This window comes from Ahaetulla prasina, chromosome 1 (genome assembly GCF_028640845.1).
Source record: "Ahaetulla prasina isolate Xishuangbanna chromosome 1, ASM2864084v1, whole genome shotgun sequence".
NCBI lineage: Eukaryota > Metazoa > Chordata > Lepidosauria > Squamata > Colubridae > Ahaetulla > Ahaetulla prasina.
In genome coordinates, this window is record NC_080539.1 from 344,299,037 (window position 1) to 344,311,961 (window position 12,925).

General features: G+C 40.4%; 2 protein-coding genes across 3 annotated transcripts in view; one reads left to right on the plus strand and one right to left on the minus strand.

Moving 5' to 3' along the window:
* The window catches only part of ZBTB25 (zinc finger and BTB domain containing 25), an 18,934-nt gene extending 13,867 nt beyond the window's left edge, over positions 1-5,067 (plus strand). Inside the window, exons 2-3 of one of the 2 annotated variants that reach the window (XM_058162889.1) lie at positions 1,396-1,575; positions 3,200-5,067. In XM_058162889.1, the coding sequence (XP_058018872.1) occupies positions 1,396-1,575; positions 3,200-4,331 (1,312 nt within the window). In that variant the 3' untranslated portion in view covers positions 4,332-5,067. The remainder of the gene's footprint in view (positions 1-1,395; positions 1,576-3,199) is intronic. The other variant, XM_058162890.1, reaches the window with a different exon arrangement.
* Positions 5,068-9,960: 4,893 nt separating this feature from the next.
* AKAP5 (A-kinase anchoring protein 5) overlaps positions 9,961-12,925 on the minus strand; it is a 32,234-nt gene continuing 29,269 nt past the window's right edge. The window contains exon 3 of the transcript XR_009152703.1: positions 9,961-10,287. The gene's annotated coding sequence lies outside the window, so the exon portion shown is untranslated. The remainder of the gene's footprint in view (positions 10,288-12,925) is intronic.

Sequence of the window (12,925 nt, forward strand, 5' to 3'; positions counted from 1 at the left end):
TGAAAATGCAACTGGCGTGATTTTTTTTTTTGAGGAAGAAGAAGAAAAACGCACTTCGTTTCCCATCCAGGAAGCTTCATCAGTTGTATTGGGGGGGGGGGAGATGGAAGGATACCTGTTGTACTGGTGACTCCCCCACCATCCAGTACAACTAATGAAGATTCTAGGATGGAAAGCAAAAAATCTTCTTCCTCCAAAAAAAAACCACACAAAATCCTATCCAGTTGCCTTTTAAAAAAAAACCATCTTCGAGACAACTATTAGATTAGATTATAAAGTTGGAAGGGACCTTGTAGGTCATTTAGTCCAACCCCCCATCCAAGCAGGATACTCTACACCATTTCTGACAAATGTCTGTCCAATCTCTTCCTGAAAGCCTCCAGTGATGAAGTTCCCACAACTTCTGAAGGCAAAGATGTTCCATTGGTTGATTGTTCTCACTGTCAGAAAATTTCTCCTTATTTCTAGGTTGAATCTCTCCGTGATCAGTTTCCATCCATTATTCCTTGTCTGGCCTTCAGGTGCCTTGGAAAATAGCTTGACTATGACTATGACTTGACTATGACCTGGATGATTGAGACTCTTCATAGACATTTCCCCATTCAAAAGGAAGTACAAAACCAGTATCACCCAGTTTACTTCATTGCTTCAGTGAATATAACCCTAACCCTGTCTTTGGCCTCTGAAAGATTGCCTGGCCCAAAATAGATGCATCGAAACTCTAACTTGGTAAAGAGTCCTGAGATACTGTAATTGTATGTGAGATTGTGAGAATGACCTTGGGAGAGGAGGGAAAGAGCCACACCAGGGGAATAATCGGATTAGAGGCAGCTTCGCCCTCAGCAGGAATGTGGATGTGTCAAGCATATCAGGAGGGATCCTTCCTTGTTTCTTGACTGTACAGGTGATGGTGGTGAGGATGGATGGATGGATGTGGAAGAAATTTCAGATTTGCAATATTCTATTAATGTAAGCTTATAGTAAAGTAGTATTACTTTATCTGGGCATGCTTCTCGTTTGTACTACCTCACAAGGCTGACATAAGTCTTACCAGTAATTACAGTGGCTCTTCCCCCTTCTCCCAAGGTCATTCCCACACAGTATTACAGAGATAAAACAGGACAAGAAGACATTGTGTCCCTCAAAAGACATAGTTGAAAACAATTCTGCTGCTTAGAACAGGGATCTCCAACCTTGGCCACTTTAAAACTTGTGGACTTCAACTCCCAGAATTCCTCAGCCAGCTTTGCTATTAGCATCCTTTTAGTCTCTGAGATTCTGTTTTCTTGCAAGACATACCTGATGCAATGTGTTTTGCAGTAGATTGCAGGCCTTCCTGCCGTTGGCTGCACTGAAGTTAGCATGTTCCTTGAGAGAACTTCTTTTGTCTCCTAGAAGCACAATGGATACCGCAAGCCACAGCCTGATCCTCCTGCAACAACTCAACATGCAGCGAGAGTTTGGCTTCCTTTGTGACTGCACAGTTGCCATTGGAGATGTCTACTTCAAAGCTCATCGAGCTGTCCTGGCTGCTTTTTCCAACTATTTTAAGATGATATTCATTCATCAGACAAGGTAAGTCAGTGTCCTTTTTTGAAGAACATTTTAAGACTCACGTTGACTTTTTGATGGGAGCTTCAGAAATTACAGTTCTCACGTGATCTTTAGCATTTTATTTGCTAGCCTCTACATATATCATGGAAATTTCTGGTGGGCATGACTTCAAATAATGTATCTGTTTATCTCCAAATGGCCTGCAAAATAAAGATAGTAAATCAGGAGCTCAGATAAAAGGGATCATTTTAGTGATGGACAAGATGATCTTCATTTGAATTATTATATAGGTTTAAAGGAGCATTTTTCGAACTTGGCAACTTTAAGATGCGTGACTGAAAATTCTGGGAAATAAAGTCCACACGTCTTAAAATTGCCAAGTTTGAAAAATATTGGTGTAAAGGATACATTTATATATCAGAAAACAGACTTATTATGAGAAGATTCTGTTTCATAGCAGAAGAGTTACTGGAGGGTCCCACTGCTGGATGGTTCTTCTCCCATCCAGTCATAGGGCTGTGTGATTCTGTGGCCATTTATGTTTTGGTTGCAGTGAGAACAGAAGCATATCTGGTGTTTTTTTATTGCTTGGAAACTGTGAACTTCATGGAAAATCTTCCACAAGTTCAGTGCTCCTAATTGAGAGACTGTTGTGAACTTTCCCCTCCTTTTCTTTAGCTGAAAATAGGGATATTATCTTTGATTTAATCTGGGAGGAAACTCAGCAAAAAGGGCAAGGAGGCCATGAGAGAAGTTAGGCAGGGAGTTATAACTTTTAAGAAATGTAAGCTTCCTCCTGTCCATCAGTGTACTAGGTGTGAATCTTCCTCCTTTTTTCGTCCTTATTTTCTTCACAATTACAAATAATCTTTTCTGGGTGCTAAATTTTATGAGTTGGGGTGTCTGGCTTTTGAGGCAAGAAAAAATTCCCAAGCTTTCCTTTCTCATCTCTGTTATGTTCAGAGGACAGCATTGCTGTCATTCCTAACAGCAGCAAGTCACCAATCTTGAGTGGGGGAAACACTTCTATTAGCTTCATTCCTGACAGCTGTTAAGAGCAATGCGGGAATGGGGAGCAGTTTTCAAAACAACACACCTCCCTCATGGGTGTCACCAGGGAGAAGTCAGGATGGTGGCCACAGTCTCCAGATGACACTGTTCTTGTAATCTCAAGCCAGGAGGAAAGCATAACAACCATTTGCATGTAAGTTAGCCTAGAGCAGGGATCTGCAAACTTGGCTCTTTTAAGACTTGTGGACTTCAACTCCCAGAGTTCCTCAGCCAGCTTTGCTTTGCTGGCTGAGGAACTCTGGGAGTTGAAGTCTACAAGTCTTAAAAGAGCCAAGTTTGCAGACCCCTGGCCTAGAGTATCCGGCAGCTTTTCTTCTTAGATATGCAGTGACATTTTAATATATTTTCACGACCAATACTTTTCCTAATGCTTTATGCACCTATATATGACCGTTACTTTGGAAGTCCATTTTATGCATTTATAGAAGGGCCTCCGAATCCCTGAAATTGTATATCTTAATTAATATATTGGTTCTTAAGGCTCCTTTGAGACATAGTGAATATGCTTGCCTTCATCCTTCTATAAACAGCTTTAACCATGGTGTTCTTACTTAATTCTCACATTTGTTTCAAGCAGTGAATGCATAAAGATTCAGCCCACTGATATCCAACCTGACATATTCAGCTACTTGCTTCATATAATGTACACTGGCAAAGGACCTAAACAGATGGTCAATCATACGCGACTAGAAGAAGGCATCCGTTTCCTGCATGCTGACTATCTTTCCCGCATGGCAATTGAAATGAACCAGATGCTTTCTCCAGAGGTGGTGCAGTCTTCAAACCTTTATGGGATTCAGATCTCAACCACACACAAGGCTATGAAGGAGAATCTCCAAGCAAAGGAAAATTTAACCAATATTGGTAGTAGAGCCACTAATCAGGGAGATCACCCTCAGCTCCAGCTATCTCTGGCAATTGGGCTGGATGATGGGTCTTTGGACCAGCAGGTTTCCCATCCTTCTACCAAGACAGCTGGGAAACCACCAGAGGAGACTGCAAATCCACCTGTGACTATAAAGCAAGAGAAGACTGACGCAGAGCCAGTTGTGTCTCAGAGTCACACATCATCCTCCCCAAATCTCAGGGGTCCATCCTTTTCCAAAGAAAACCTCAAAGTTCATTTATGCCAGTACTGCGGGGAACATTTTGAGTCCAGGAACAATTTATGTGAACACTTGTTTACTCATGTGTCAGAATCATTGCCCTTCAGGGTTCCCACCTCCATCTTGGAAAGCAATAACCTTAGCCAACTACAGCCACTCAGTGAAAACTGTGAAGCTACTGAAAGCCACCGACTCAGTTCCTTCCTTCAGAAAGAAAATGAATATCCCAGCCACTCCAGCTTAGAGGCACTGCCAATTGGCCAGCTGTCACTGGTGTCCAAGGACACAGAACCTGTAGAATTAAACTGTAACTTTTCCTTTTCACGGAAAAGAAAGATCAGCTGCACTGTTTGTGGTCACAAATTTCTCCGAAAAAACCAGCTTCTTGAACACATGTATACGCACAAAGGTAAACACTTCAAATTTGCCCGATACCAGCGGGTTGGCAACACTGCAGCCGTCAAGTTTCAGCCATATGGTGACAATTGGATCCCAAGTATGGTGAAAAGCGGCACTCTCTCACAAGCTCAGGTGGAGTCACAAAACACATTGGATCCTGACCTCTCTCAAGAGAACATTGATACCATACTTGTGGAATAGTTCTCTCCTTTTCCATTCTCTTTGACCTGCAAGTTTGTAGCCTGTGCATTCCTGCATTCAGCCCTATTGTATGAATTCTGCTGAAAGAGTTTTTTGTTCTTCTGAAATACAACATGGCAGATACCCTGTGTATGTTCCTAGTTGGTGGGTCAGCTGTTTTCCAGAATATCCCCAGTACCTTATGCCATCAAGAATGCATTTGGAAAAAGCATATGATATAGCCAGATCTTTGTACATATTTTTGTACATAAAATATGTAAAATATTTTGTACATAAAATATTGCTGAGAAATACAATCAGAGCCACCGAAAGAATGGAAATTTCACATGCAGGAACTTTTAGGTTCAGACTGATTGCTGGAACTTAAAAGGCCATGGAATGCTATTCTTTGTCAACATTGGGTTGCGGTACATGTTCTGCTCAGTCCACTGTTGTGGAAGATGTGGTAGTCACAGATATTTTTAGTAATAACCATATAATGCTGGCATGTCACCTGTAGAGCTTTCCACGATACATCAGGTTGGGAGGACAACAAAGGGAAATTGCAGTACTCCTAAAAGAAAATGTTTATTGTAAATCATAATTTAAGTTAAATATGTTTTAAATTAATATTTTGTTTAATGTTCTTCAGTTTAAAGAAGGATTATAGTGTGTCACTGATTAGTTTACTAGTTATGATGAAATTAGATTAAACAATTCATGTACTGTAAAATAAAATTTCTGTTCAGTTGCATTATTTCCTGTGCCAGGCTAGAAATTGTTACACACTGAAATGTAATTTTAATAAAATGACTTTGTTATGAGCATGTAAGGTTGATCCAAGGCACAGCACTCAAGATAACTTTTGGGAATCTTCTTTTTTATTATTATTATTAACACAACAAAGCAAAGGAAATTTTCAGTTTCAGTGTTTTATTGCAGCAGCTTAGCCAGACAAACTAAATTGCTTTTCTGCCCCATTCCCACCTTACTTACTGATAAGTAGCCAGGAAGCTACAAAAATACTATAAAGCAAAGCAACATCAACAAATGTATATAATTCTAAACATTTCTATTAATGTGAACAAGTACTTTCTACTTCTGAAAAAGTTTACCTTGTTACCTGTCAAAATTGGGTCAAAATTATTAGCTAAATATGAGCACTCTTATGTTTACACCAATGTTTATCAGACACAGCAATTTAACTTGTGAGGATTTCCAACTCCCAGAATTTCCCCAACCAATTTCCTTTAAATTGTTGAGATTAGGAAGTACTAGTTTACATTCTATCCTTATTTCTTATATAGAAATAAAATGGTTGAATACGCTGGCTAGCATTCTCTCAAAATTACAAAACTGAGTCCCACTTATTTTGGCCATGTCATGTGGGGGAATTCACTGGAGAAAGCAATTATGCTTGGAAGAGTTAGGGGTAAAAGGAAAGGCCACCAAAGAACATATGTGAATCACATGGTTCATACCACAAGATATTCCATGACTTGCCCTCCTTGTGTCTGCTATAGACACATATACTAAAGAGTGCGTGTTCCATTTTCTTTCTGGTACAATGTGATGTAATTGATACTTAATGCTGTTATGTTTATTGGTTAAGTTGATAACCATAGAGTGGGTTATGACATTAACTGAAGGCATCTTGCTTTCTAAAGCATTAGAGCATACACCAATTGATTCTGGTAATAATTCTATGTTTTAAATTCTTCACTCATTATTAAAAATTAAGAAAAGAAACTCAGTAATTCTGTATTGCGGATGCTCATGTTAGTTTTCTATAACAGCTTGCACTTGATCTTTGTATGACTGGTTTCCCAAGCACCTTCTGCAAAATTAAGGGTTAGTTTGGATGAAGACTCTGACATAGAAATGAAAGTTACGGTGGATTTATGGAAAGTTGACAATGTATAAATTTGACTAATTGCTCAACAACATAACTAGTGATAGAATATACTTATTTTGCATACAGACCTTTTCTAAGTTCTGTTCGTAAACTCCCCAGCTAAAAGATTTGGTAAAAAGTAGTGGGAGAGACAGGTAGAACACTGACAAAGGAACTGTTTTTCCAGTGTGATCTTTTGTTCTGACACATACAGGTAGTCCTCAGGTTACAAGCACCTGTTTTCTGTCATTCTGTTACTGTCATTCTATTTAGTGACCGTTCAGAATTACAACAGTGCTGAACAAGGGGGACTTATGACTGGTCCTTAGAATTCTGGCTGTTGTAGCATCCCTGTAGTCACATGACTGGATTACGGGCATTTGGTACCCAGCTTGTAGTTATAGTGTTTCAGCTAGCCACAGTCATGTGATTTCCAATGTTCATAAGCAAAGCCAATGGAGAAGCTTGCAGGAAGTCAGAAGTCACTCCTGCTGCTGTTTTGCCCATCTGTGCTCTGCACAGCCTGTCCAGAGCATCCCTCTGCAGCATTTACACACTCGCTGAGCGGCTGCTTCAAATCTGGGACTCCTGCCTCTACCTACTTAACCCGAGTGGTCCTGGGGTTACAACATCATCTGGGAATACTGAGATTTCTGTCGCTAAATGATATGGTTACATGATGTTGTACATTATGACTGCATCATTTTCCAATGGAAATTCCAATTATCATTGTAATCCAAGGATTTCAATGTATTAGTCTACCTGTGTTTCCTGCAGTGACCAGGAGCATAGATGATCATCACAGAAATCTTTTTGTTAATGAGAGCATGGTATTAGTATTTTCCCCATACATACCTTTTAAGATTTTCTACAAATATCCTGATTAGTTCATATATGCAAAAGAGTGATATCTTTGCAAGGCAATATATAATTTTTAAAATATAAAATTGCAGTTCAGTTGATTGCAGAGACTTTTTAGAATTAAGGCCTTTTTAGAGGATGCAAGATCATGTTTTGTGCACTGGCCTAGTAGGAAGGCAGGAGTGCTGGGAGCATCCTTCTGATTCTAGTTATCCTTGTCAGCTTTGGAAGCCATACTAGACCAGAGGCTTCCGCGCTGCCATTTTCCCATGTGTGGGAAAATAGGAGGTGGGATTTGGTAGAAGGGGCCATTAGATATAATAACATTCTTCCTGCCGGTCAAGGTCAGGCCAAGACTGCAACTGAAGAATAATAATAATAATAATAAGAAGAAGAATAAGTTGACTTTGTAAATATACAAATAGAATGAGACTATTGCCTTACACACTGTAAGCCGCCCTGAGTCTTCGGAGAAGGGCGGGATATAAATGTAAATAAATAAATAAATAAATAAATAAAGAAGGAGTGGTCGGAGTGATGCCTCGAGCTGGGACGGTTGGCGATTGCATGTGATCGGCAGAGGAGTCAAAGGGGGGTGGGTGATTTTGAATTTTCCCTTACTGAGGAAAAACCCGGATCCCCAGATTCGGAATTTCTCCAGTTGTGCCAGTTTACCTATGCTAGTAAAAGAACTTTGAAAGATGTTTGCTTTGGAGTCTTTTTTTGCAGGAGGGGGTTTTCTGGAACGCTGACAATCCTCTGGCTACAGCTGCAAATACTGTCACTTTGAATCTTGCCTTCAGTTTCATTTCAGCACAGACTTTCTCAGAATGATAGGAGTTGGTTGGCCATTAGATGGCAGCCAAGTGCTAATAAGAGAGCTATCTTGTGCTATGAAAAATTAGTTCTTGACAGTTTTAAACTTTACAAGTGGTATTTTCCTCCTTGTCCTTCATTGAATCATGCGCTTTCACCAAAAATTAACCTATCCCTCACTTCCTATGTTATTTTTCAGCACAATAGATGTTGAAATTTATAAAGAAATAATTGTGGGTTAATCAATTGTCCTTGATTAACAATGGTAATTGGAACCAGAATTTCCCTCACTAAACAATGCAGTCGTAAAGCACAATGTCATATGACACATCACTTAACAATGGCAATCCCAGCAGTTTCCATTGCCATTGTTAAGCAAGTTTGTAGGTTATTAATCTTGCAAAATTTCTGCTAGCTTCCAACAACCAAAGTCAGTGGGGAAGACAGCAGGAAGTTCAAAGCCCTAAGCAGCTCACAAGCTGATGGGTAAGTGGTTGCTGCAGCATGCAGGAGGGGATACAAGGACAGGTGCAGTGTAAACATGGCAGGGCTTGGGGTGGCTGCTACAGGGTGCGCAAGGGGTGGATCTGGCAGAAGCATGGTGGGGTGTGTGTAGTTGCTGCTGGTGGAAGACACCAGAGTGATCTGTGATCTATGCCGGTTTCCCAATTGACTTTGTAGGAAGTCAGCAGGGAAGATCGCAAATGGAGATCACTTGACCACGGGACACTACAACTGTTGTAAGTGGCAGCTGGTTGCCAAGTGCCCAGACTGCGATCACATACCAACGAATGCTGGGACAACTGGAACTTTGAGGACTGATTGTAACTACCCTGTTTCCCCAAAAATACGACCCAACTGGAAAATAAGTCCTAGCATGATTTTCAGGGTGCTCGTAATATAAGCTCTACCCCCAAAATAAGCCCCAATTAAGATTGTCAGCCACATGGATGCATTTAGTACTGTATTTCCGCCAAAATAAGACCTAACCAGAAAATAAGACCTAATGCGTCTTTAGGAGCAAAAATGAATATAAGACCTGATCTTATTTTCAGGGAAACATGATACCACCCATTCAGCTCAGTCCTATCTTCTAACAGAAACCCCATTCCCTACTAGCGCTGACGATGTTGCCTAATTTGGGTAGCAAAGCATATACAAGAAAACAGCCAAGCTCAGACAGCACCAGGGATCCCTCACTGAGAAAGTGGTTTGAAACCGAGGATTACCTGCATCTCACTACAGCTTAGTTCTTGGTAACTCCAGGGATACTTCCATGCAGCTTCTGATATTACTCCAGATCATCTGAGTGCTGCTAACTTCTCCAAAGCAGCCCACAAATTAAAGCATCTCTTCTGCATGTTTCTTCAACATGATGGCCTCCAGATGTGTTCGTCTACTTATGGTTTGTGGGTGCTGGTGGCTAAGATTTCCAAGAGCTGTCATTCCAACCTACTTCAAAGGTACCAAGCCAAGCATCGATGGTCCATGTTAAGTCTAAGATTAGACTTAACTAAGATTATTTGTTTTTGAAAGCTTATTTTCTCCAAATAGTTCTCGCCTTCCTTCTAGCTTGCAACTTTATTAACTATTTTGCAAAGCTGGCTGCAGAGCTGCGTTTGCTTTTTTCCTACTGTGCTCTTTGTGCTACCACAATACAGCTGAAAGGTGGGTGAATTTTTCCATTGCTCAGTTCATTTTCAGGAATAACTCTTTCGTACAACTTAACACACAGCTTGAACACCTTTTTATCTTTAAATACAAAAACCAGTGAAAATATTGGACTGCCTGTCTATGTATCTATGTGTACCTATGACATTTGAAACAATTTGAACGGAAAAACAAATTATTGCCTGTAATAGTTACAAACGCCAAAAAGGCAGCTTCCCCGTGTTCTATAACTTCTAGATTGCACCTTTTCTGAATGCATAGTTATGTAGTTTTTTAAAAAAAACATGTAGGAATGTACAAGCAGCAAAGTTGCTAGATTCAAACCAGGGCGAACATATTCCTTTCAAATAACTGCATTTTCATGTGCAATCATAAAAATTACGAGGTACTTTGGTCATGTATTAAACTTTTATTCATTATCATCGTGCTGCGTGTTGGTAAATGAGCTTAGCTTCATATCTTCCGTTGCACTGATTTCCATTACTGTTATTCTTTTCATTCATATGGTAGTAATTAGTACAGAGAAATTGTTACCACAAACAAATACAGTACATCCGTTTTTAAACAGAGTGATCATACTGAGGCTGCAAACATCCAGAAAACTGCTAAATGGAAGCAAAAGAATACCTCCAATGTCCATCTAGCAAACACCACAATTTTGGCAACCCAGATTTAGTAAACATTCTCAAGGTTCTTCACTGCTTGTTCTGTGGAAATGCAAGACCTGCTTCTTACCTGGAGATAGAGGAGAGACAAGATGCACAATTATGGGATAAGCCTTGCAGATTAATACCCTGGAGGCTCTGGTTTTCGTCCTTGGATAATCAGGAAGAGGTAATGATCCTAATATTAGTGGAGGGCACCAGATTGAAAAACATGGCTTCATTTAATAATCACCACCATTATTTTCTATGCCTGTGCCCTTGAAGCATATCTGGAAGCTTCAGCTGGTACAAAATGTGGTGGCATGGAAAGTTATGTGTGCCCCTAGAATGGCACCCATTATATCTCTGCTCTGCTAGCTGCATTGCTTGTTTATTTGCTTCTGGGTCCAATTTAAGGTGCTGATATTGACTTCTAATTGATATGGACCATCAGTGATGGTCCAGCAGAAAATGTATGTTGCAGATTCTGTCTCTGGAGGAATTACATCTGGTGGGACTCAAGAGATGGACTATTTTTGCCATAGCATCCTCACTGTGGAATATCACCACCCTGCTCGAGGTTGAATCGACTCCATCTTTGATACCCTTCTACAAGTCCCTCAAAACATAATTGTGTCAACAGGTTTGAGGTTCACAAAGTAAGGATGAAATAGTGAAGTGGTGCACTGTCTATAAGTTCAAATCTCCTCTGCTAATCTAGTAATGGATACTGACACTAATCCAGGGGTCTGCAAACTTGGCTCTTTTAAGACTTGTGGACTTCAACTCCCAGAGTACCTCACCCAGCAAAGCTGGCTGAGGAACTCTGGGAGTTGAAGTCCACAAGTCTTAAAAGAGCCAAGTTTGCAGACCCCTGCACTAACACTAACCCTTACTTTAAAAAAAAAATCCATTGATTTATAAGAAGCAAAAAAGCCACTGATGTAGTAGTATGAAAATATTATTTTAGGAGTTTAATAAACAGGTGGTTCTCATTTAGCAATTGTCTTGTTTAAGGACCACAGTTATGGCAGTGAGGAAATGACCAATGCTCATATTATGACGATCACAGTGTGTTCACTATTGGTATGTGTAGAATTGGTGCAGATGTTTTTAATTGTATATGTTTTTTATCTTACGCTGCCCAGAGTAATATCTTGTGAGATGAATGGCTATATAAATATGATGAATAAATACAACGTTGGAGGGAGACAAAGATTGAATGTCACTTTACAAACTTTAAGACTTTTACTTGTTATATGAATTAATCATCAAAAAATTATTTACATGGCTTCATCAACTTGAAAAGCCTAAGACAGTGATGGCTAATCTTTTTGCCATCGCGTGCTAAAAGTGAGGGGAGCGCGGGAGGGGGTCACATGCGCGCATGCCCACACACATAATTCAATGCCCCTAAGTCCTGCCCCCCGCACATGTGTGTGTGGACCCCCCGCGCTCCCCCCCCTTTTGGCACATAATGACAAAAAGTTTACCAATGGGCCCAGTAGGCCCGTTTTTCACCTTCCCAGGCTCCAGAGCCTTTCTAGGAGCCTGGGGAGGGCAAAAACGGCCTCCCCCCCCACAGAGGCCCTCCGGAGGCAGGAAATGGCCTGTTTCCCAAATTCTGGTGGGACCAAAAAGCCCAAAAATTATCTGGCCAGTGCGCTGGAGCTAAGCTAGGGCAATGCTCACGTACCCACAAATATGGCTCCGCGTGCCACCTGTGGCACACATGCCATAGGTTCTCTATCACAGGCCTAAGAGAAGAAACTTAATCCAGAGCAACAGGAAAGGTGTTGCTACAATAGTCTTATGTGCAATTATCTTCTATGATGTGATGTGTCCAATCTTTGGAAAACAATGAGCTCTCACAAGAGGATCATGTTTTCTAAATTAAAATAATAGCTATGGCCTTGTTTACACCTGAAAGGAAATGGGACAGAGGGAATTTTAACAGCCAGGTGGTAGCCTGCTTAGATTTCTCCAGTGCATCCTAAAACAACGCTGAACCATTTCTTACAGATTGCAAAACAAGAATATCAGTGGGTGAAGGTTAAATAAACCTAATTTACATTTCCCAATTTCAATATTTTAAAATCTATATCCCATTTACTCCTATATTGCAGCTGTAGGCAGTTTACTACATTTAACAATCAGTAACATTTTAAAACCCATTAAAATTGAGCAGCTTAAAAACAGCAGAAGACAAGACTGGATATGGTTTTTAATTTGCTTCTAACCTGTAACAAGGATGGATTGAGCTTTAGGCCCAGATACAAAGAACAGTGTGTCTCTGGGGAGACCCCAAAAAAGATGTTCCAAGGGCAAGCTGTTTGGAAATAATTTAAACCCAAACCATGGAATTGGCAATCTCACTCTGCTAGCTAGTGAACTACAACTGTGAAAAACGGGAATAATGTTGCCCTTCACCATAGTGTTGCTGAGCTTCCCCCTTGACTCAAATGACACCATATATTAAATGCACTTTATTCCTGCATTTATTCCTATTTTTGGTTTGCAAATTGTAGCAGGGTTAGGGGAGTGGGTGGGAGGCAGGATTGGTTACTTCATTTTAATCGAACGAAGTAGAGGGAAGAGCTCCAATGTATTGAGGTTGGCAAGAAATGACTACACCCATCCCCCCTTATGCTACAACCAGGCCTCTGATAGTTTCTCACCCTAGTAGCTTTTTTATAGTAAGTTCACACAAAAGTCAAATTGTATAGTTT